This window comes from Lagopus muta, chromosome 5 (genome assembly GCF_023343835.1).
Source record: "Lagopus muta isolate bLagMut1 chromosome 5, bLagMut1 primary, whole genome shotgun sequence".
Classification (NCBI taxonomy): Eukaryota; Metazoa; Chordata; class Aves; order Galliformes; family Phasianidae; genus Lagopus; species Lagopus muta.
The window spans coordinates 18,329,841-18,356,042 of record NC_064437.1 but is presented as its reverse complement, the minus strand read 5'-3'; the positions used below and the strand labels follow the sequence as shown (position 1 = coordinate 18,356,042).

Sequence of the window (26,202 nt, the reverse complement as noted above, 5' to 3'; positions counted from 1 at the left end):
CATGGTTTAACCCTCTTGGAGCATTTAAAAATGATTTTGTAGTCAGTAATGTATTTGATGCCAGAAAAGATAAACCTTGGCAAGCTAGATTGTTGTAATTACTTCTGTGTTACATCTCTGACATTGCAGAATGGCAAATCAGACCACCTTTACTGGAACAGTACTAACCCACAACTTGTCATGTACACATCATTTTTTAGTTACTTTAACATTGGATATAAATATCTATTCCTTCTTTATATCTGTCCTTCTTTCCAGTTAAACTATTCTCATATTCTGAATGTTGATAATCCTGTAGAACACAGGATTACCAGAGCTTTAAACATTTGCCATTTGATCCCCTAGCCACTTCATCCTTGACTTTCAGAAAACAGGCCTGATTCCCTGCAAGTGCTGGCTGTACTGGCTGCCCAACCTCATGACAGTTCAATTAAACCGATCACTTTCACAGTGTGTAGATGGGCTGCTGTTCTCAGTAAATACCTCACCTCCGTTTTCTGACACACAGTTGCATTCAAAGTCACCCAAAACACTGACTTTATTCAATTACAGCAAATCCACTGATTTTCAAGGCTCTAGCTCATCTCCAGGATTATATTTTCTACCATCACAGTGAATTTCAGCATCTGAATACCTGAGAACCAAGTTCCTCTTAAAATTTACTCTAAGCAAAAGCCAGCTACCTCAGCTATGTATAGCACTGAGGTTTACTCTCTCCCTGAATAGAATTATACGTATTTTGAAAATGGGAAAAAAAATTACAAGTGATCAAAAGCATTAAGCATAAGGATTATCACAGGGAGGGATTATATGTAAATCCTTATATGCAGCCCCATAACAAAAGAACAGAAAAATTGCAGTATCATTTCAAATCTGAGCAATGCCAGGCCTGGGAGCATATGGCATTGCACTGGCCTATTCTGTTGCTCTTCATGTCAAGAGAAGGCACCCTGAGGTTCTCCAAAGCCTGCGGAATATCAGCCTCCGCTGAGAGGTAAAGGGCTCTCAGCAGAATTTTTCATCAAGCTCTGAGCAGATGTCTCTTTGTTGTTGTTTTTTGTTTGTTTGTTTTTGTTTTCTTTTAAGTGAGCATGAATAAACTAGCTCACCCAGAGAAATCAAGACAACAGGGATGGGTAATTAAACTGAATTCTTTTTCTACCTCTAGCACCGTTTTTATATTGCACATCTGAGGGGAAAGCTTTTAAGATAATACTGAGTAAAATATAAACGTCACTGAAAATTCAGATGGCAGGAATTCAACCAGAAAAAAAATATTTTCACTTCAACTAGTCCTCCTTGCACTTGTTGCCCAGCTCTTTCAGGTAACTGACAACTTTCCTAATGCACTGTGCTCAGCCTCCTCCTCGTTTCCAGCAATTCACATCATAAACTATGCCCACTTACATGAAAATGCTAAGAACTTCTTCCTTCATTCAAAGGGAGTTAAGAGTTATCCTGAAGCCAGAAAAAAAAAAAAAAAAAATGGATAACCAAGGCCATTTCAGAAAGAATGTCACCTTGAAAGCATGGACAAGGATAGAATAGTCTTATAGTAAGCCTTCTCTTGACACACGTACCATCAGTGGAGATGCCTGACTGTGATATGTCACAAAGATGAGGCTGGTGAAAGAACATAATCTTGGAAGGACACTTGCCTCTCCATCTGCTTAAAGAACCTGGCTATTACCACTCAAGTGACATTGCAAAGCCAGAGGTTTGTCTTAAACAAAAATGTAGTGTTAGATGAAACGGCTTGCCACTTCTCAAGCTTTCTGAATTCAGAGAACTGGAATCGAATAGAAAGGGCAAAGGCACTTCCACAGTGCTGAAGGTGGACCAAGAATTTTAATTGCTGTTCAGATTCTGAGAACTTTGGCTTATATACACATTCATCTTACCTGAAAAACCAGCAGTGCCCAGGAACAAGACTACTGTAGTAACACATCTCTGAATTCAGCCTACTACGGAGTCACCACTGGAATATATGATGTGAAGATGAAGAAACTAAACCCTACAGAAGACCACAGTACGAAGGGAAACTTTGATGTCTGCACAAGAGCTTACTCTGTCAACCTAACTTGTCAAAGTACTAACTTACTGAGGTTTAGGGTTACTGATTTTGCTCTTCTTCAAAGGAAGCTATTTAAGATATCTGAGACACGAGTGTACAAACACTTTGATCTTTCTGCCTAAAATGCAACGTTTCAGGCTGAGTATTTATGTTGAAATTAATATATTTTCCTACCAAATAAAACTATTTTTTTGTAGCATTTACCCAAGAACATGATTTTGAATTCTATGAACTATTTTGGAGTAAGCTTTTTTCTTTTTTAAGCACACAGTTCTGAGCTGACATGAGGGTTAAATTACCACTCCTGACCTTCTCTATTTCTCTTTCTTACTATCACTGTTTCTTCTCCTCCAGCTAGGAGATAGTTAAACTTGTTCATGCATTTATGTGCGTTCACCTATTGATGACTTTCAGGACATTTGCCTTGCTGATATTTCTAACACTGATGGTAGCTACTTTTTATTGTATCAAGTTTATCACACCTGAGCTGTGATAACAATGTTATCAATTTGCAGTAGTATAAGACAAAGTCACCAAATATTTAAGGTCCTAGAAAGGCATTTTTGCAGCTTTTTAATGTAAGCTACCCTAACACCAATTCTCAGGCTAAGTTGCTTTAGCAGGCTCACATCTCTCTCTCCAATCTGCAATTGCGTCACTGCACTGCAGTGCAAAAGTGCTTTAAAGCCCTTATGCACTTGTAGCAGATCTTCAGCACCATGGGAATCCAGATACCACTTGTATGGTAATCTGTAATTAGAAGCTGTCAAGAAACATGGAGGAACATCTCTTGCTACACTATCTTTAAAGATGTATCTAGGAGCAATACCATCAATCACAAATAAGCAGGTTTTCAGTTCAGTGAGTAAACTGATTTTTGTCATGTCTGTATTTATTTAGGGATGCTAGCAAAAAAAAAAATCTTATTTTTCTGTGCAGCATTTGTATAAAAAGCAAATAAACTAATGTTTTCAGATTTCAAATGTAGCTCTTCAGTGAACTGTGGTTTTTTGAGTATATAAAACACTTAACAGCTCACCTGCTAAATGTCTACCCAGAAAATATTACATTTTGGGAAACAGAATTTCACTGTGTATTCTGTTACCAAATCTCTATGCTTGAGGATCCCTTATAAAATTACATGGCAGTCTCCAATGTGATTTTCTATTTCTTTTTCTAAAACGTAATTTTCCGTACGTTTTCGATAAATAACTGTAATGAAGTAGTTCTGAATGAATGTTGGGAAAGTTTAACCTACATTTGGTGCACAAGCTCTGAGGATCAGTAAAAGTTTTTGCAGGACTATAGTAAGTTTAATAAATGCATTTGTGACTGCACTTTCTTAGGAAAAGGCAACCCTTTCAGTTTCACTATGGGTTTCTTTTGTGCAGACAGTCCAAATTCAGAAACATACCAAATCCATGGTTACTTCTGGGAACAAATACAGCATTCTGTCTCTGCAAATTTTCAAGCAAGTTCATCCAAAATAACTGCCATTATAAATCCTTGTTCAGTGTTTCTTCTTTTTAAAACAATTCTTTAAAAGAAAAAACCTGTAACTACCCCAACAGTACAATGATATAGAATTTCTGCACTCCTTTTCTCTGTGCTTTTCTTTCCCTACAGTTACTAAGTTTCTAAAAAAGATACATTGCTACTGACAGTGGAGATCACTCTACAGCACTAGAGAAGAACAGATTTAACAGCAGATAAGAGCCAAAAGAATCCTCCAAATGCTATAGGAGCAACCCACAGTTTGTTTTCTGTTCCTACCCAAATGGCAGTGGAGACATATGGAGCCTGCCAACGCAATGATTCTCATTAGAGTAGCACATACACTAACAGAAACACTGAACAATATGAACTTGTACTACTTCAGTACTCTTTTACGAGCAACAATTATCTTAGTAACGATCTTTTCAAATTATAAAGTCACTGAATGTTTGTAATTTACGTGAGATCAAGAAATCAAGGAATATTTGGAAAGGTTTCTGAGAATACTTTTGTGGTTCCATTTGCAGGCAGACAGCTCTCCCCATTCTTCTGTCTGGAACCTGTATAGTTCCTATATCAGATTCTGAAACATTCCTGAGCATATTTCTGCCACAGGAGTAATAGGGAGCTGGGGACTATTTCTGCTTGGCTTTGTGATTATACTTTCCAATTCCAGATAGGGATACTTACAGTTCTGTGAGGACTAAACCAATTAAGTGCTAATTGATTTTCTAGCACTTATAAAGAGGTAATTCACCCATCACATCTCCCACTGAAAACAATAATGACTATTAAAGGGACAGCATAAGATCAGTATTGTAGTCAAAAGTTCTAAATAAATAGTCATAGAGTATTTGTTAGTGAGAGCAAATAAGGATCTGAGTTTTTAATGGATGATTCAATCTGAGTTCCTCGCTCTCCATTCACTCTGTGGCTGCTGTGTGCTGCAGTCCCGCCTCTCACTGCCAGCCTGCATCGGAATGATAATCAGTCACTATGAAAACTCATTAGCTCCACAGCAATGAGTCCTCCACTGCTGAAGCTTGGTGCTGTTCTTAGCACCATGGCAATGATCTCTAACTGGATGTCCCAAATTCTCCCATCTCTGGTAGGACTAAATACCACCAGACTACCCACTTCAGATACTCTAGTAAGTAGCTATGATGTGTTGCAAGCCATCTTAATGCTGAAGTAGAATTTAAGTGCTAGCAAAAGCTTTACTCTGTTGCCTCTTTGTAAATCTTTTTAATACTAACCTTCCTATCATCACTTAATGCATGCTACTCTTTGGGCATCATAACTTGGTGAGCATGTTGTGGTCTTACTATGGACAAGAAGATATCAAGTAACATCCTTAAATATTTATGAAAAAAATGTTTTCATCTTGAGGGTGAAATGCTAAAAATAGTACAGCAGCATCAATTTATTTGCCTAGACTTTTTTCCTTTGTTTACTGCTCCAGAAAAATGTAGTGCATTATTAAAGAGAACAGATTTCAGGCAGTAGATTTCTTGTTAATTTTTGTCTGCTATACATTTTTCCTTATAGGAACACAGTAAAACAAATAAGTAGCTGTTAGAAACAAAATAGAATTAGTACTAAGAGGCTGGGTATCAGAAAATTAGAAAGGCAAGTAACAAATGACACAAATAGCAGTTTGTATGGCTGATGATCTTATATAGCAGCATCTGTTGAAGACCACATACAGAAAACCTGTGATTAGCTATTCATGAAAATTGTAAATAGCAAGCACTTAATTGGACAACAAGGAACACCATGCTGGTATTCATAAGTTGAAGTAAAACATAATTTTTCCAAATGTTTAGTGAACCGCTATATGTTAACTGCAATCAGATGTTTATATAAGTGTGTTATGTAAAATGTAAATTTCACTATTTGTACAGAAGATTGCTATGCTCAGACTTTTATTTTTCAGCTGTAAAAAAAATGATGTATTTACTAATCAATGTTTAATTGAATATATGTATGCAGGAAAAGCATTACTGCAGGAAGTCACTACATTTGGGCTTTAAATGCTGCTACTTAAAACTTAATTATGCTGTAAGAAAGAATTCTGTTAAGTTTTAGAGCAGCACAAAGCTGAGCAGATGAGGAAAAATTCCATTTTATTTTCTTTCAATGTATCTTATGTCCAGTGAACTAGAGTGCAGGTGGCAATATGATATAACAAGAAATAAGGTTCCCTAATTTAAATCCAAGTTTAAAGCTGCAACTGAGTAGCTGAGAGTTTCACCCTAGTTACTATATAATATAGGCATAAATAGTTATAGACACACACATCTATCATTATATATGTTTACATATTCAGATTCAAAGTAGTGTGACTTTGTGCTTCCCTTCACTCCAAAAAAACACAAATTACACAAAGGCCTCATAAGTGTTATTTCAGTGATGCAATTTGCACTCATTAAGTAGAGTGTTTCAAGAGAGCTAGCACGAGTGCCCTAAGATCCAGGGACACAACCATAGAATCCTTATTATCTGAGGTTGGCATCATCTGCCAAATGGAAAAAATACCATCTTCAGTCTGGTGGGGTTTTGGCATAAAACCAAGCATCTCAGGCTTTTCCTTAACTTCAGCTGTTGATTGACAGACTTTATGCCCCAGATGTTTGACAGTGCTGTAGTCATCACTAACTGCTGCATCACCAAGCTGCTGTCATCCACTGTCAGCTTCCCCAGTGATCAGAGCAGCGTAAGCAGTGCTCCAGAAGTTTTCTTCTAGGATACATGCAGCTCAGAAATGTCGGGAAAACAAAGTAAAACCTCCTCACTAACATTGTCTCCTCCTCTCAACTGGAACAACAAGGTGAGTCAGGGCAAAAGGCCTCCTCACCAGCAGTGACTCTGTCCCTGGACTGAAGTCACGGGACAAATGGACAAATACTGTCTATATCTAAGCAATGATACGAAGTACACATGTTGCGATTTGTCCTGTCACTAGTAATAGTGGAGGCTCCTATAAGAATATCTACAATTGCAAGTGAAAAAAAGTACAACTTTTTGAGTTAAGTGAAGCGACTGCATCGCACAGCAGCCTGCCAAACCAGATTAATGCAGTCTTGGAGGAGATGCCTCTGTTTTCTCCCAGTTTCCAAGAACTAGTATGATTTATTATCATTGCTGCTGTTTGCCAGTTTTTGTCTCTTTCCTCATTTGTTTTCTAAGGCCTGTCAGCAGTAAGTCTGCATCTGAAGAGTAGATTCAGTAGCTCTCCTCAGGTTTTGATGCCTGCTAGATTTTCCCCCACAGCAGTTTCTGCTTAAGACAGGACTTAAAGGGCAAAGCCAAGAAAAAATAACAATCCATCCTACTTAACAAAGGAACCCTAATGGGATAAATACAGGTAAATACAGACTACCAGAAAGAACTGCAGCCTATACTGGGGGTGTGACTTCAGCAACTCATTTCTGCATAGCTATTCCATCACAGCACACTCATACTGTGCCTGAAGGTCTTTTCTTGTGAGATTTTTTTTTTTTTTAATCAAATCACAATTAGGTTGAGTTGATCAATAATCTATTTTTTCTTAGACCATACACAGACATATTACATCATTAGAACCATTAAGTTCTACTGACAACACAGCCTGGACTATAACTGCCTCACTATAGACTGTGTACGATGGTGCTGCCTCATCCATTCTCCTGTGTACAGAACTCATTCACTGATGTACTAAACTGAATGCACTAAAATCTAAATATAGATTTTAACATAGATATCACAAATATACAATCTGTGCACAAATCATACCGAGTATTCCTGTCCTATAGGACTTATCACAAGCTCTAGGTTCCTGAACTTCAGCAAAAGCTTGCTCCTGCGTGGCCATGCTGTCTGGGCATCAGTTCTACACAGAAACATAAAAACTTGTGGAGTGAACAGAGCTTACACTTTGCAAGGGTTACCAGCTTTGATGGGCTTCAGCTGTTCCAGCCTGCAGTTTTAGTATCTGCTCAAAACCAAATTAAACTACTTCTCCAGCTGTAAGTTTGATTCTTATTTTTGTATACATGTATAATTAAATTCCTTTTGCCCTAAAAATTAAGTACATCATAGAAGTGAAACCATTTAGCACTGGATATGCCTTTCTAGCAAATTCTAAGGCAAGTTTAGCTGTCCCCTATTTACAGTCATCTATGTATGCCTTCCTTTTCCTTGCAAAACAGAGGAACATCACAACTCTGAATTTTTCACTAAATTCCACAGTAGAAGAGATCACTTCCATCTTCACTGGCTTCCTCAGAGGAGTCATTGTAAGGAAAAAAGTTTGCCTGCTAACACCAAATTGATTCCCGGAAAAGTAATGCTAACTTCCCTACTAATTACAGTCTACAGAGACACTGCATGTTTTCTGAGATGAGAAGTTATGCAACTTACATCAATAGAAGCTTGCTGGTTTTAACAATCACTCTCCATGCTGACAATTAGTGCAATTTTATAGTATAATTAGTAATTGATTTCAACTACATCCAGAAATATTTCAGTGCTATCCATTAGCAACTGTACTTTGAAATTCAGTTAATACTGTATTATTAGGAAAAAATAACACTTCATATTAATTTTAAATTACAGATTGAGAAAAGAAAAATATTTCTGGTGTTCATTACTCTTCATTCCCTCACCTGAGTTCATTCATGTAATTACATAGTCCCATTCCAACACTCTAAGACCTCCATACTTTCCATTAAACAGACAGATACCATTTTCACAAAGTGCCACCAAAGCTTCAAAGGCATTTTAAAGGAATGCTAGGAATTTCCAGAACTGTTCTGTCCTAGTGAACCACAGTTCAGTGTCTTAACTGCGTTATGCCATATCTGCCATCACTTCCCTCCATCTAAACTAACCTGGCACTTCTCAGCACTGCCCTGCAGCAAGCCTTCTCCCTTCAGTGTGAGTACAGCTGAAGTCAATGGAGAACAGTTTTCTGTGCTGCATCTTGAAGAGCAAGCTTGCTAACCCCCATCCAGAATCATGTCCAAACCATCTTCCTATTGCATAAGTCACATATACTGCACTCTCTCTTTGGGATTTTATATTTGTTCTTTTCTGACTTTGTTGTTTCCATTAGTCTAAAGTAAAAGTCATTCAGGCTGAAAGGACATACTTGCTCTCTGTTAATGAAAAACCGAAACATTGCTCTGCAAAGAATTAAATCAACCAGCTTGCACTGAATCCCAAGCAGGAAACTGTTCTCATCACTGGAAACAATGCTCACAGCACACTGCTAAAGATGTATTACGAATCTGAACAAAATCACCAGTATAAATAGTTAAGAGAATAACGAGCAATGACTAGGAGGAATCTCGCTGCAAACATATAATACAAAAGTAAACCAAAATAGGTAGTGTTTTCAAACAACAGAATCAGTTCAGCTCCCTTCATTTGTATTATTACTATTGTGTGTTACAGACTCAAATTAGCCCCAAGGAAGGGTGGCAAGTTTATAGTTCAGCCCAGGATCCTGATGGCCGCTGCATTTGTACAGTTGTTGCACCTGAACAAAACCTGTGCTCAAGAGATGCCAAGAGCAGGCAACTTAGACAGCTGCTAGAGAAGGTAAGTCTGTCCAATGAACTCCTTCTTGTGCTCAATACATTTCCCACAAAAATCCACTTCTTTCTGTGACCTAACAAAACTATTTCTTCAGGGTATGTCTCCTATCAGTGTTTTCAGCACCTTCCCAAATTTTTGTTGTCGTTGTAGCATACCTTTGCCAACCCAAGCCACTTGCCTAGCAAACTGAAGTTGCATCTTCTCTTATTCATTCCTCCCAAAAGTTTCCCTTACACATAGTCAGGACTGATTTTCCCTATGTTGAATATTACAAATCCCACCTCAAACTACCTAGTTGTTGGAGGGTTTGAACTACAGCTTCTGCTTCAATTATATATCTTTTGAAGGTCATTCCTTGCCTCACATCAACTAATAATGAAATGCAGGCAGGACAGCATGATCAAAGCAGACCATACAAAAGAGAAATATGCTAATTTGCTTTTACTTATTTTCTCACTTACTATCTACTTTTTTCTCTGGTTACGCAAATTTTGCCCAAAAACCCAAGATCTACTCCCAGTACCAACCACTGTTGTCTATACTAAAACTAGTACAGTGTTATGTTGTACCAAAAAAAAAAAAAAAAAGAAGAAAATGCTGCAACCATGAAAACACAAATTATTGCCCTGCATTCTCTGCATAGTTAAGTCAATAGTGATTGTAGTGCATAACCTCAGAGTAGGAGATATGAGATAGAAAAGTTGAACAGCAGCAGCAGAAAGCAACATACAAAATAGACAGAAAAAATGTATTTTTAGCATATCGTATTTTTTCAGTATTGTTCCAGCTAAAAAAATCATGTCAGTATTAATGTAAAAGCAGATCCTGCAGATTTGTTCTCCATAAGCCTCTGTGAACTTCAGTGGAAACTTAATTTCAGGTTTTGACTGAGCCCATAACATAACATGCAGATTTTAGAAATATTTCAAAACTTAACAACTCCCTTTCTCAGAGGAAAGTTGAAACGGGGAAGGAAACAGAATACTTGCTAAAAAAGAATAACTGAAGTTGAAATATATGTTATTTCTAAAACTGGCAAAAGCATTGCTTTCTTAATAAGTGGTGTTAAAATATAAATTTACTGTAGATGAAAGTTCTTGCCTTACTATAGTGGAAGTGCCAGCAATAGCTACAAAGTTGTCCTACATACAAAAGTTGCCTGTACTTTCACTTCTTCTCATCTATTAAAAAGTTTTTCTACCATTAGAACAATTGGCTAACATTTCTAATCTTATGCCCATTTATAAAATCATAAGCAAACACCAATTTAACAATAAGTGCATCCCAGCTTACAATGCCATGGTTTCCTTCTACTGAATTATTCTACCAACACCTACTAGCTAAACATCACTCAGCAAACCTGTCCAAATTTTAGTCCTGTCCCTCTTCAAGGGCCTGGAAGAAAACACATGCTACACAGAACATAGCGAAGAACAGTCAGCGCCTATCACAGAAGACAAAATAGACTCCCATGCTTAACAGCAATTTTCCAGACCATCAAAAGTGGAGCTGAGAGGCTCTTCCCCCCCCACCTCAAAGAAACTATCAAAATCCATAATGGCTCTAAGATCTTACTCCTGCTAGCCCTCTGTTAGCCCTGTTTCCCAAAGTTGGTACTGTCACGTTATGAAATTTAAAACTCATACTGTGGTATAAATGACTCATAACTAAAGCCTTGCTATAAGCACATTTTATTGCCTGACATTTAACTACTTAACCAGGAATAAAAAGTAAAGCAACAAAAAGTGCATTTAGAGAGTGTTCTTCTTTAACAGGTTCAGAATATGTCCCAATCTATTGAAGTTTTAAATCTACGGACTCAGAGGGATTTCCAGTATGTTTTAAAAATGGAAACACAAATGAAAGGGCTGAAGGCCAAGTTTCGGCAAATTGAAGATGATCGGAAGACACTAATGACAAAGCATTTTCAAGTAGGTTTTATTTTAACAATAACTTTGAAAGCCTGCTGGAAGCAATGTACTAAGCAGCAATGCATGGACTGCTAAGATCTCAGCTTGAAATGCTCATACAAGAGCAACATTAAAAAAAGAAAAGAATAATGAAGTTTCCTTCATGATGATAATCTTTTGCTCTGTTCAATTTAGTTGTTCTAGGAAGAAACTATTAATTATTAAAACATTAGAAAAATGTCCCTAGAAACTGAACCCTGTTTTTTTCTGTACCAACGTGCATGTCATACTGAAAAATTATTGTTCAAGATACAGTGATAAATGTAAAGATCCAAAGAAAATAATATCAAATAAGTAGAGAGTTCTGTACTTTTTCTGTTACCTGATATTTATTGCAGCTGAAAAAAAGAAAGCCGATAATAAATCAGTTGTTGTAATTTTTATCCAGTACAGTTAAGATCTAATTTCATATCTAAAGGTTTGCTATTTTGAACTTGGGAGAGGAGAGGAGGGCAATCATCCATAGTCACACCTGTGTGATTCAAGAAAGACTTCCAGAGAATTGTAATGACAAAAAAAAAAAAAAAAAAAAAAAAACAACCCACATGAGCCAATCTTTTCCTGAGTAGAAAGTTCACAAAATTTCATTGTATACTTTGAAATAAGCTATCTAAAGCACTCTTAAGGAAAAAAATAGAAAATATGCTCTACAAATACCAGGTGTAATAAATGGATACTTCTGGTCTGCAAGACAGAATCTAGAAAAAACATTCTGCATACTATACTATTCTTAACCAAGTATATATATATATATTTAAGTATTTGTGAAACAAAACGGACTTAGTTTTCTAATCAATGAGGTAAATAATTACATAATTTCCTTTTCAGATATACTGAATATCCAATAGGTCTTAGTAATATCAGGAATTATTATGCTAATTATCTGACTACCAAATTTAATATTTTCTTGCATCATTCTTTATATTGGAGTTTGAACACATACATCCAGTCATTTTCAGGCAGTAAGAAATGTCTTTTTTCCTTTTATCACTCATTGCTACACCACCATGTTATCTGTGTATCATTATATATTCATTATATATTCTGCATTCCTGTTCTAAACTTACTTGGGAACAAAATATCTAAATTGACTGTCTGATGCTTGACATCAAAGGTAGTAGATTTCTGCAGTACTGACCTTTTCAATATTTGATATTTGTATTGGTCAATCATTTAACTTCCATTTGACAGTTTGCCAGGTAGACAAAATAGATTTTTAGACCTCTAAATGACAGAATAATTTGAAAGGTCAACATCACAATATGCAGCTAGCTTTCTGAAATTTGATCGAGTAAATTTCCAGTCCTTTATCTCAACTGAGACAAAGAAATTCATTCTTAACATAGCATTACCTCTGATATCAGCAGGCACTAAGTGCTAGGATATGTCTACCACTCTTCATACTGCAATACAATCTAATTCTTGTACCATCATAGAAACAAGTTAGGGAGTGTCAGAAGACACTTTTTTTTTTAATGAAAACAGCTAAATCATCTTTTTATCATTTATTGAAGATGCTCTAATGTTGTGGCTCCATATTTATGACAGAGTACATAATTTGCTCCAAGTCACACTTGAGCATATGGTCTTATACACATTTTGCTGAGTTACAATCTTTTCATTTTTTTCCATCCATGGTTTATTCATGGTTTTTGACTGTTTATGGCTTCACAGAACCAAAGCTTAAGTTCATCACCTCCAAATTAAATAACAACTTGGGCTTCTGAAGCTATGCTTCCCACGTCACAAAGCCTACTCTTGCTGTCACAAAGAAAACCATAACTACTTTATTTTTACAGATAAAGTAGACTAAAACCGAGCTTTTACTAAGAACAATCAAATAAAAGTAGTTTTAGCTGTAGAAGAACTCAATAATTCAGCTATTAAAACATAATTTGAAGACCCACTGACAATAAAATCAAAGATGAAAAGGAAACCCTTGATTCTCATTAATTCATTTATAACTTATTATGCTTGAATTAAAAATGCTAATTTCTAGCTATTAAGATGATCTGTGTGCAAAATACCCTTCTGAACACCACACGTAGGTCTTTATTTTGAACAAATAATTCCAATATGAAAGGAATTGTTAATGCCCCATGGATAAATTAGCTGAGTGATGAATAAATGTTGCATACCCTCTCAAGCAATTTTCAAACCTGTTTGAGAAGTGAAAACTCAGAGGTAGATCTTCAACCATTTGTAATGGCCAATCCCATCCACTTATTTCATATTTCCTTACTAGCAAAGCATTCTGTTTGGCATCAAATTATTTATTTTTGAAATGCTTTACTATGTTCATTGCATCCCATAATACAAGTGACTTAAAAAAACATGCACATGCATCTCCATGCATCTGTTATTGTGCTAACCATCAGGCTTCCATCTAGTTCTGTTCTGCTTTCCCTTTTAATCTCCTGACTACACTCCAGCCATCCTTCAGGACTGTATTTTCTAATCCCTTCACAATAAGCTCTCCCTGGGTGTCCTCATCCATTCCCTATCTCTATTATCACCTCATACTAGAACCTAACATGTCTCCATTTCCACCTTTTTTATTGTTTTGCCCAGTCTTGCATCTCCTCATGTCTCCAAGGATTTGCTCATGGACATCCTGCTGTTTTCACAAATTAAAAACAGATATGCAAATCTCTGTGTACAGCTGATATATCAAGGACAAACCTGCATGCTACTCATAAAAGAAAATATTTTGATTTTAAGGATTCTTTGAGGCTTTCTACACAGCAATGACCAAGAAAAAAAAAAGAAAAAACACCTCAAGCAACTTAAGTTAATTATAAACATTAAGATTTATATCTTCAAAAACTAATTACAACATAAAGAATGATTAGGCGGAGAAATTCTCAAAGAACATGACAGCAAAGTCTGAGAAAGGGTCAGCCAGAGATTCCAAACTGAAGCCTTACTTCTTTAATAAACACTTAAAGACAAGATTGGCAACATAACACCAACTGCACATGGCAATAAAATGATTTGCAATATTTCAGAGCACAAATAAATAAATAAATAGAGGAAGCTCAAAGGCTCCTAGTGATGTACCTGTATGACAAATACTAATCAGTTTAAGAACCATGGATATTTTTTTATTTTTTTTTCATCAGAAGATCTATATGATTGTGGTCAGATCAGAATAAATAGGACTCAATATAGGTTAAGAAAGAAATGAACTCGGTATTTCTAAGGAGTGAAATAGAATTTAACAGTTTATCTGCTATAAAAACAGGTATGACATCTTTGATGCTATTATGTGTTCAAGCCTAATCACCTTCTCAAGAAAGATACAGTCAGTCGGGAGTTTATACATTTTTGGTTTACATCACTTGAAGGTAATCATGTAACACAGCAGAAGCGAACTATTCTCTCATGCATTTTATCTACTGCTTAGTGCCACTAATTCTGAGGTTTCTAAAGCTTCTGCAACAAACAAAAAAAAATAGGTCTGTAGCTAAAATCAATAATTATTTTCAAGTCATTTTAATAATTATTTTAATAATTTAGGCATAAATATTACATAATGGAAAATGAGAAGACTGAATTCCTTTAAACTGCTCTAACGCACATCCGATTGCCTTTAACAGGAGTTGAAAGAAAAGATGGATGAGCTCCTGCCACTGATCCCAGTTCTGGAGCAATACAAAACTGATGCCAAATTAATCACCCAGTTCAAGGAGGAAATTAGGAACCTGTCTACTGTCCTCACTGGTATTCAGGAAGAAATTGGTGCTTATGACTATGACGAACTACACCAGCGGGTGCTGAGTTTAGAAACAAGGCTTCGAGACTGCATGAAAAAGCTCAGTAAGTTTAAAATTTCATGTATGATTTGATCCCTCTGTTGAACGTTTATGATTTTTCTCAGTAGAAAGAAATTTTCCTTCACAGTGAAAGACTGTATCATATCCTGATTCATGCTATACTAATAAATATCAAAAGTAACTCATCTTAAGGACAGTCCTATCAATAGATTTGCATTAACGTACCTTAGATCAACATCTATCCTACTGTTTACAAAAGGAATTATGATGGAAGAAACAAAAAAAAGCAACTTAAATCTAAGACCCTTACATCTGGTTGGAAAGCCAAAAAGATTCTAAAAGGTTCAGACAGATATTCCTATTTTGAAGTTGGAAGTAGAATGGAACAAATTTGGTGTTGTCAACATCATAATAATGATCCAAATTTCACTGTGATATCTGAGAGGGCAGTCCAACTGCACTGTCTTTAGACCTGTAGTATCAGCACTAAGACAGCTAAGCCATTCTTTAATTTGCAATACAACATAATTAGTATTACACCTATATGGTATTACATCTATATGGGGAATAAAGCATGACTTCTCTAAAAAAATACAGCATCAGTCTATCAGGAGCACCAGACAACATCAGAGACCCTCCATCTTCATTGCTCTTGTACTAGCTTTAGTAAGAAAAATTCAAAGTTCAGCACTAGATCAATATTACCTACCAAAAATAGATGTCTGAAGTATTATTAAGCTTCAGCCTTAACCTTCATTACCCAAATAAGGGCAACTAGTACCTACCTACTTCACAACCATAATAGAAGAATGCATCCCAAAAGAAATCCATGCGTTCTGAGATACCTGAATGAATCACTATTGAAATCTTTGGTGCTATAGGGAAAGAATAAATACTTTCTAAGTTAAGAAAGAGCACAAACGAAAGAGAAGCTCTAAGATTCCTTCCTGTAATCAGTATCTCAGTAAAGAGTTATGGGATGGCTTACCTTCAAAGGCTATATGTGACATGAAATGCATAATTAAATTTATAGGCAGTGCCTTCATTTTTGTGAGGCAATAGAATGAGAAAAAAATCTAGGTTAGGTTACACTCTTAGATTATTTATTTTCAATGTCTTCATTTTAAACTAGAAATAGCACCATGACAATAGGCTAAAATGTATGAAAGACTTTGTCAAACAAATTTCTTATAGTCTTATTTTCCCCTCAGTACTCATAGAATAGCATATTACTACACTAACAGAAGTTAGAGAAGAGAAAATAGTTACATTATAATATTGCAGCAAGCAATAAAAATCATAAATAATATTTTCAGATAGAGTTCCTTTAAGCTCATCAGGCAACAAAGTACCATCATGATATGCTTAACGAGTATCTTATTTTTCTTTGATTTTATGGCGTATCATATACCTTTAAAACTGAGTAGTAAAGTGACTACAGTACAGAATAGATTTTTTTTTTCATCAGAATGACCAGATGTATTCATATGAGGACTCTCTTCCCAGATGTCTACTATTTGCTTAATTTTTCACCACATTTCCCCTCAGATATTCTGAATTCCTGCAGCATATTCTCTCTCTCTCGATGTACTGGTGTAGAAAAGTTACATGTATTAAATATATGTTCATGAACAATAGAGAGTTTTTAAATAATTCCGGAGCACATCCATGCCACCAACACACTAAAGATAAGCATGATAACCTGTTCCTAATAAATGGACACTTCCCTGGACATCCTTTCTCCTTCGCATTCTCTGAAGTCTTCATTGCAGTTCTAGTCAGGAGGGAATTAACTTTCCTGCTCTGTTTAGGATTTGTGACTAAGCAGGTGCTGACAACACACCAATGTTTTCGCTAGTGCTGAGCAGTGCTTGCAAAGTATCAATGATTTCTCTTTTTCCCAGTGTTCCCTTCAGAGTGGGGTCACAGGTGGGGAAGAAATTAGGAAGAAACAGAGCTGGCTCAAACTGGCCAGAGGTTAATCCTTTCCATGTAAGCAGCATGCTCAACAATAAAAACTAGGAAAGCCTGCCTTTCAAAGCAGCCATGGGTCACACTTAACTAATTGGGCTTAGATGCTTAAATTACTTTTATTTACTTCTACTAATAGTGGTGCTAAAATCCTTTATAGTAGTTTAAAAACAGCTTAATTTAGGCTTAACTGCAAACAGCTCCTGAAGAACTGTTGTGTGTTCCAGCCATATGCACCACAAGATATGACCCAGCTGCGACTGCCCATGCCAATCTGACAGCTAGAAGCCTGCAGCAGCAGAAGGCAGATTGGCCACAATGTTACACAGGACCTAGCTCAAACCTTAACAGATTTTGTTGCGTTTCATAATATAATTACCTAACTTGCACGTGTAATAGCTATTTTCCATTCTTATCCCTAGCAGGCATTTTTCACCATTATAATGCATTATTTGTATTGTCCTGGCCACTTAGAGGAGATCTTCCATTTTCACTGGCAGCAATTTCAATTTTTATTAGCATACAATAAGCAGATGTTGTACTCTCCCTGAGATTTCATAATTACCATAGCAGTTGTAATAACTGAAACTCACTCCTTCCCTTTGGAACAGGAGAAAGGTCAGGTTAAAACTGCTTAGAAATCTAGCCATGAAACTTTAAAATGGAGCACATGAAATAAAGCATGTAGAGAAAGTCTGTATAATTGCATATACCACAAGTGCATATTGAATTATGCACGTACAGGTCCTTCACTAGCAGTCATGAAAGGTATGCTTGTGTGAGTGAATGAAGATTGCACAGTAAGCCTAAAACCATTCTGGTCTGTTCAGTAAAATGAAAAAAAAAAAAAAAAAAAAAAAAGAGAAGCAAATACTCTGTAAAAAGTTATTTACTGAAGTACGAAGACATGATTCAAGTAGATATATATTGGATTCATTTGCAGCTATAGCTATAAATAATGCATATAATATATATCTAAACTATATAAAATATAATATAAAAATAGAATATATATAGCTATAGTTTGCATTAACACTTTTTGTTAAAAAGTTCAAGATTACAAAATTCCACTTACCCCCAAAAAATGCTGGTGTATCAGTGACAAAAAAGGCATTAACGAAGGCATACAATTACTGATTGCAGTGGTACTTGCACTCTCAAAGCAACCTTCCCAGTGTAATTTGGAGAGATTTATTAATATCTCCTAGTACAAAACTGTTCAATAGCAAGTCTTATCATTATCTCCATCTTGTAGATGAAGAAATAAGTCAGGAAGGATAAGGGATTACTTGGCAAGTCACTGCCCTCGTGCCATAGGATCCACAGGCTTCTTCTCATAGAGCTCAAGTGACTAGACTGAAGTGCTTCCTGGATTTGTATTATGCAGGACAACAGTCATGCACCCATTAAGAACTGATTCTTTGTTCCTTCATGTAACAAAGTAACATCACAACAAATTTGATCATAATTTGGAAAGTGAAATAGCTAACGGACTCGGAATTCGTTTGTGCAACAACTGAAAATAAAATGTCATTTTCCCCTCTTTATTACCCGCACTAAATGCAATGCTTATGAACTTCAGGAAGATGATTTGCTTGTTTTTGTGTTATTTCTTTTCTAAGTCCTTCTATTAATCTTACACTTAACTTGGCTTACGTAGCAGCCATCAATGTCCATTTGCAGAGCCTGGGAAGATCATATATTCCTAGCTATCTTCAAAATAGCTCCTGTTCAGTTTATTTTCACCTTACCTAATAAAGATCTGTGCAACCAGTTACTTATTAAAGAGGGATTTCTAGATACAAAGATTTGACCAGAAAAAAAAAGTCCTTGCTGGTTTCATAAAATAGAAAAATCAAAGCTTGATGCAATCTTCTCCTTTGAACTGAATAAGATCACTCTCAGTCCTACATAACATTTGTTTCCCACATTTCCCATTGTATAATCAATGAATATTAAGATGTTATAATTACAAAATAAACAAGAGTTATGCAAAACAGATTATGATAACAAAAAGAGAATAGACAGAAAGCTTACCCATGTATTGGGCTCACTTACAAAACTCCAGCAGAGTAGATCTCCAGAAGAGATCCTTCCCCACTGGTAGCCAGCTCTTATATAGGTCTTGGAGCCAGGACAACAGTCATGCAGGCTCCACCCCATCCAGCAGCACAGGTGAATTGCCTTCACCTGTGCTCCTCTGGCTGACTCATGGCTCACCATCAATCAGAGGTTCAGGCCATGACTCAGCAGTTCCCATACACCTATGTAGATTGGCTTGTACACTATAGCATGACCAAATATCATGGCGAAACACTTATAAATTTGAAAGAAAAATGAAATGACATGTTACTTTTTTCCCCATTCTTATAAAGCATTCTTTCTTTAAGGATGCTACTTCACTGAAATACCTACACATCACTGTGATATTAAGTCTCTCACTAAACACAGATTCCATCAGGGTCTTGCTGCTAATATGTTTGTTATTTATGTCTCCTGAAATATAGACTTTTGGTTCATTAATAAGGTCAACAACCAAGATCATATTGATTTTCATTATTTCCTCTTAGCCTGACACAACAAGTATAACATATTAGAAGCCAAATGATACAGCCACAGTTGCTGAATAATTCTCATATTCAATTTTTTTAGCCTCAGCCAGGCCCATAGTACCAGTCCATCTGTGTGTATAACCCCAGGGCAGAGACAGATGCAGGCCTGCACTTGCACACAGTGGTGCATCTGTGTAGAAGATGCATTGTCTCATTTTTACCTCTCTACCCTTCCCCTCATTGTTACCCTGATCAATGGAAAACTGAAACATTCATCAATTTAACCTTTCACTGAACTTTCTAAAGGCAAAAATAAGTCTTTTCATTTATTCTTAAATGTTACTTGTGTCAACTGAGAAGATATTTTACTAGGCTATATTTTTCTTTACACCTAGGAAATGAAAACATGCTCCAAAAGACACAAAACCAAAAATATATAAAGGTTTTGTTTTCTTTTTTTTAGTTTTTGTTTGTTTTTGTGGTCTTCTTTTGTCTCTTTGTTTTGTTATATTTGTATTGTTGCCTAATTCAAAAAAGTTAATACAATGAAGATGACAATTCTTCAACCTAAGTCTAGCTCCCTGGAGCAACTATTTAGTTTTGAGCAGTTGGTCTAGTGCTCTGTTTGATGTCAAGGAGGGTTGTGTAATTATGTGCTTTAATGCATTTGTTTTTCTAATTTCAGCGTGTGGCAAATTGATGAAAATTACAGGCCCCATTACAGTCAAGATATCTGGAACCCGATTTGGAGCCTGGATGACAGATCCATTGGCATCAGAGAAAAATAACCGAGTATGTTAAAACTCTGAATATCTGTGTCCTTCTAGAGTTTTATTTGCTTTATTTTAATTTTTAAAGAGATTTTTCCCTTAGGAAGTTACACTCACCAACATATTTCTTCCATCATTTTCACTGCTAAACGTCTTCAGAGAGAAACCAAAAGTGTTTGGGCAAAAATATCTAAAGGCTAATATTAGCATAGCACATTTGTGCCATTTCCTTTAATGGCATCAGGGATGATATAAACCTATCCAAAGCGAATATATATTTTATTTCTTCTTAAGATTTTATTGATCTCAGCTCCTTAAGAACTTAATTTAATACAAACATCAACACCTGTACAGCCCCCCCTCATAATACAACATTACAGGATTAAGCCCTACATAAGCTGAATACTGACCACTGGCCATAATGCATGTTATGCTACCGTTTACATCTGCGATGGGATCCCAGCCTGGCCATCATAAGAGTTCATTTGCGTAAGTAAATCTTGATTTGGAAATCCAAGAGTTCTCCATATCTTTCTAACAGGAATTTGGATAATATTGTATTTTGACAGACTGCTGTGCACCCAGAACCTTTTTCCTTCTTTTTCAGTTAGATATTCATCACATCATATCACATTCACGTGCCTGAAATTGTGTTCCAGATATTCACATCCAACTTTTGTTTTCTTTCCAGGTCTGGTACATGGATAGTTACACTAATAATAAAATTGTCCGTGAATATAAATCAATTGCAGACTTTGTCAGTGGGGCGGAATCAAGGACATACAACCTTCCATTCAAATGGGCAGGAACCAACCACGTTGTCTACAATGGCTCCCTGTATTTCAACAAGTACCAGAGCAACATCATCATCAAATACAGCTTTGATACTGGGCGGGTGCTTGCACAGCGTAGCCTTGAGTACGCTGGCTTTCACAATGTCTATCCCTACACCTGGGGTGGCTTTTCTGATATTGACCTGATGGCAGATGAAATTGGGCTCTGGGCTGTGTATGCCACCAACCAGAATGCAGGCAACATCGTTATCAGCCAGCTAAACCAGGACACACTAGAGGTGTTGAAGAGCTGGAGTACAGGCTACCCCAAAAGAAGTGCTGGAGAATCCTTCATGATCTGTGGCACCTTGTATGTTACTAACTCTCACTTAACGGGAGCCAAGGTCTACTACTCCTACTCCACCAAAACCTCCACTTATGAGTATACAGACATTCCTTTCCATAATCAGTATTTTCATATATCCATGCTTGACTACAATGCAAGAGATAGAGCTCTCTATGCTTGGAATAATGGACACCAAGTCCTGTTTAATGTTACTCTTTTCCACGTCATTAAGACTGATGACGACACATAATTCTTTCACTTTTGCTTCCCTCACCCTCCCCCCATCTCAAAACAGCCTCATTTGTGAAAAATTCTAACACATCCATTTCTCTTAATTCCATATCTTTTTCATTTCTTTTTTTCATTAAGAAAAAGTAACATTTTCTACCATGCAATGCATTTCAAATATGGCTGTACCTGTCAAAAACAACTTGTTGGAAATAGAAGCATCATAACTCATGATTCCACAAGGTACTGACAGACATTGTTGTGAAAAACACTACAAGAAGTGGCTAAGGACAGTTTAAAAGATAATGATCTGCCTTATTTTAGAGTCAGAGACTAATGGTGGCTTAAATGCATGAATGTCTTTTTTTTTTTTTTTTTTTTTACCTCATTTTTGTTTTCAGTCTCTTGTTAAGCTCCAGGAAATATTTTGGTAATGTAAGACATATTGCACATTGTATTTTTTATTTATTCTAGAAGAAAGATTTAAGAATTTAATTTTACTTGGACACAGAGTACAACTCATTTTGCCATCACCCAATTTCAGATGTGGTGCTGTACAATATGTTTTTAAATCTCTTGCAAACATTTTATCAACAGTATGTATTTCTACCATTGTAACCACCATTGTGCAATTGTATCTCTTCACTTATGTGAAAGTAAACTAAGTACTATTTTTTATAAAATATATTGAAGCTTAATTGCAGTTCTGGTTATGGGTCAGTTGACAGTGGCAACTCAGAGAAGGTTGTTATTTGTTAGAAAAGATGGTTCAGTAGTTTTTTAGGTGCACGATCCCCATTCTCAGCCTTGCTTGGAACACCCCTTCTTTCTCACCACTGGTGCTAACTCAAAAATTTGCGATTTTGAAACCTCATGCCAATCCTTGTAAGACATTGGCCCCAGCACTGGGTCTGTTTTCCAGCAAGGGCAAATAATATGGTAGCCCTTTGGCTTGCTACAATATCTCGTTTGAAACTGGAAACAGGAAAAAAGTATCATAAGCCTCATTTGAAACTAGTGGAGGTGGTGACAAGGGTTCCATTAAGGAAAAAATAAGGTGCTATTTATCTAGGTACACCCACAAATAAACTAATATTAATAATTACAATAGACTTTATATTAAGCTGGGCTGTCACACAAGATAAAGAGACAGGTAGTCGAAACCACGTGGAAAGTCTTGTTCCTCACAAAACCTGAGATTTTCCTCTTTTAACCCCTTTAAGATTGCTCATAGAAAATCAAGAATGCTTATAAAGATACTCTTGTTTAAGAACAAGAAAAAAAATGCACAGGTATTTTGCTAGATCTATTTTGAAGACATTTGATTCCTCGATTCTTCCAATGTACCAGTAGAGACCGTCTTAGAATAATGAAAACTTTCATTTATGTCCTATACATAGTAACGAGTCTGCTTTACAACATGCCCATGTGGAGATGAACACAAATTGCCTTACTTTTTCAAATTGGTTGCAAAACAAAAAACTGAGAGGTTTCAAGAACAAACAAAGGGGAAAAAGACACCCCAAACCTAAAAACACACAAAATCAGAGGAAACTTAGAACCATAGAATCATTAAGGTTGGAAAAGACTGCTAGGATCATCTAATCCAACTGTCCACCTACTACTAATATTGTCCACTAACCACGTCCCTGAGGACTACATCTAGACACTTCTCTTGAACACCTGCAGGGATGGTGACTCCACCACTTCCCTGGACAGCCTATTCCAGTGCCTAGCCACTCTTTCAGAGAACAATTTTTTCCTACAATCCAACCTGAGAAGTTACTCTACTGTGTCCACTTTCCCTCTTTGTCTCTAGTAAAAACGGCAGCTGTAACCCTTCAAAAATCACACAGTGGAGTCAGACTCCAGGTGAATAGACAAGTTAAACCACTGCACTCCTGTATCAACTTGCCACACTTTCCAGTCTTGACAATTGAACTGTGACAAAGGAAAATGTGACTACTGATTAAATGGCTTTTTATATCATATAGAAGGAAACATTCCATGTTTTATGGAAATGAAGTATCTTTACCCTAAAGCAAACGCTAACCTTTCCTTCCCACAGAGTAACAAACAAGTTTGTTTGTTTTAAATATAGCACTCCTAAAAAGTTACTAGTGAGAAATTAAACATTTTTCTATCATCGTTAATACTAATATCTGGAAAAAAAGTTACTATTATTCCTCAAGTGTAATTACAATATATACATTAGTGTAAGTTTGTAACGTTTCTTGGAGTAGTATTAATCTCAATTAGCAATTTAAAGGGTAACATGACTACACTCCTAATAATCAAAGGAAAGAGACTACTGAAGGGTGCTGAGAATGGGTGAATAAGAGAAAGGTACCTCTGAAGTGTTATTTTCTTACTGATAAAACTACAGCTCTAAGGTTTAGGAGCCATACCTAAATAAATCCTGCCCTTAGTAACAGCGGGTTGAATTCCAAAACCTTTAAACAAGAAATAATAACTTGCACACAAAAGAACCTGGTGAGACACTACCAAGGAAGCAGTTCTACCTCCTCTTAAGAAGCATTCGTTTTTCTGGGAATGTGTTGATCATCTGAATATCTTTAAATTCCTCTCATATTCCCAAAAGACTGCAAACAGCATGCCTTAATATGCACAATTTTAAGTTTTACAAACTGCTTTCATAACTGAGCAGCACAAGAAAAAATCTTCATAAAACAGCAGAAACCTACATAGGTGTAAGTAAAGTTTTATTCTTACAATTGCAACATAGGTTGTTTGTTACTGGGATGTCATGATACTTGAGGGAAAAAAAAAGCTCTTTAAACACAGGAAAATTAATTGTGTGCCTACATATATATCTTAGTGACGAATCATAACCTCCTGCTTCAAGGAGTGTGTTACAGGTCCACCCGGCAGAGAAGGAGGCAGGTGAACACAAGGCAAGCATTGAATAGTGCAGTACCTGCAGTTTGCTCCCTGCAACAGGTAAACCATTCCTCATGACAAAATGTGTGCAAGAACTCACCACAGAGAAAGTTCCTTGAACAGTGATCGCCTTTTATAGTTCCTTCTGGCAACTCATTCCAGTGAGTACTGCCAAGCCTCTTGCTACGCACTCAGGCTGCTCAGCCAGTCCTACCTGTCACAGTGTGTTAAAGATGACCACTGGCAGCAACTCTGGATCCTATGTGCCATTCCTGTCACTACTAGCAAAGGACTGGATTTAATGTGAAAAATTAAAAATGATTAAAAATGCTTATAACTAAGAGTATTTATTTTCCAGACAAGCTGAAGCACTATCTATCACTCAGCTGAGCAGGCTGGATCCACAGCACAAGACAAGAGAATCTTTGTTTCAATCCACAGCATGAGCAAATCTCTTACCTGGCGGTTTGTCATAACTACTTAGAAAAAACATGGGCTAGACATGTACAAACCACTCTCGACAAATGATTAATCTGGTTAATTTTATTCTTTACTAGTTTTAGAATTTCCAGGAAACACCTTTGATTTGCACTACTTTCTATACTAGACAAAGCGTTCTGAGGAATCCTTTGGGTGAGTATATTCTTAGAATCATAGAATAATCAGGGTTGGAAGGGACCTTTACGTTCATCTTGTTTCAACCTCCTGCTATAAAAGCAGGGACACCTCCCTCTATCCCAGGTTGCTCAGAGCCCCATCCAGCCTGGCCTTGAACACTTCCACGGTGGGGACATTCATGACCCAGAGGGGCAACATGTTCCAGTGTCTCACCAACCTCACAGTAAAGAATTTCTTCCTAAAATCTGATCTAAATCTACTCTCTCCCTGTTTAAAGCCATTTCCTCTCATCCTGTAACTCTATGCCCTTATAAAAAGTCCTACACCAGATTTCTTCAAGGCCCTCTGTAAGTACTGAAAGGTCCCTCCAGAGCCTTTTCTTCTCAAGGCTGAAGAGCCTCAACTCTCTTCAGCCTGCCCCCGTAGAGGAGGTTCTTTTCCTATAAATCATCCGAGTGCTCCCTGTTGCAAGTCTGACTCCACATCTCTAGAATTCCAAAGGCAATGCTGAGCATTTGATCATCATTTTCACTGCTGAGGGCTGCAGTTGCAGAGCTACCACACTCCCACAGCAGTGCTGCAGACACTGGCTCCTGCCCCACAGCACCCTGTGGGAGTTTCTTTCCAGAAGCTTATGTGGCCTCAGGCATGCAGTGTAACTCCTACACTCCATCAGGATAGCCAGGCCCTGAAAGCCGCTTCCCCACCAGGAATGTTTACCAAAATAAAAGCAAAGCACATTCTCCAAGCTGAGCTCTCCTTGGGAATTCTCCCATGCATGACAGCACGCATGTATATTAAGGTGCAAGCAAATAAAGTAACAAAATAATCTTGGAATTATGGCGTAAAAGTTATTTCCCCCACACATAACAGACCATTTAGATTACACACAGATTATTATCCACAGGGTTTTCACATTCAATTACTGAGGAAACATGCATTTATTGATTTTTCTCCTAAGCAGTTATTAGGAAGGCACAACATATAATATTCAAATAAAAAAACTAGAACTAGGCCAAGCAGTACATAAGTAATGCAGCACTAAAGTACAAGTAGAAGATTTTGCGTTCTCCAACCTTACAGTGTCAAAAGATTGCAAAAGATAAGTTTAGGGACGTGATCCAGAGTACACTGGAGTTTTGTTTACGC

At 36.7% G+C, this 26,202-nt stretch overlaps 1 protein-coding gene and 1 long non-coding RNA gene across 7 annotated transcripts in view; one reads left to right on the top strand and one right to left on the bottom strand.

The window, feature by feature from the left end:
- Positions 1-25,162, top strand: part of OLFM3 (olfactomedin 3) — a 52,040-nt gene extending 26,878 nt beyond the window's left edge. For 2 of the 5 annotated variants that reach the window (XM_048945469.1, XM_048945470.1), the window contains exons 2-6: positions 9,005-9,151; positions 10,924-11,079; positions 14,718-14,937; positions 20,103-20,209; positions 20,879-25,160. In XM_048945469.1, coding sequence (XP_048801426.1) covers positions 9,005-9,151; positions 10,924-11,079; positions 14,718-14,937; positions 20,103-20,209; positions 20,879-21,556 — 1,308 coding nt within the window. In that variant the 3' untranslated portion in view covers positions 21,557-25,160. Of the gene's footprint in view, positions 1-1,513; positions 4,760-5,138; positions 7,576-9,004; positions 9,152-10,923; positions 11,080-14,717; positions 14,938-20,102; positions 20,210-20,878 lie in introns of those variants that run through there. The other 3 variants (XM_048945474.1, XM_048945472.1, XM_048945471.1) reach the window with 3 other exon arrangements.
- Positions 1-26,202, bottom strand: part of LOC125693470 (uncharacterized) — a 151,742-nt gene that overhangs the window by 39,695 nt on the left and 85,845 nt on the right. The window lies entirely within an intron of this gene.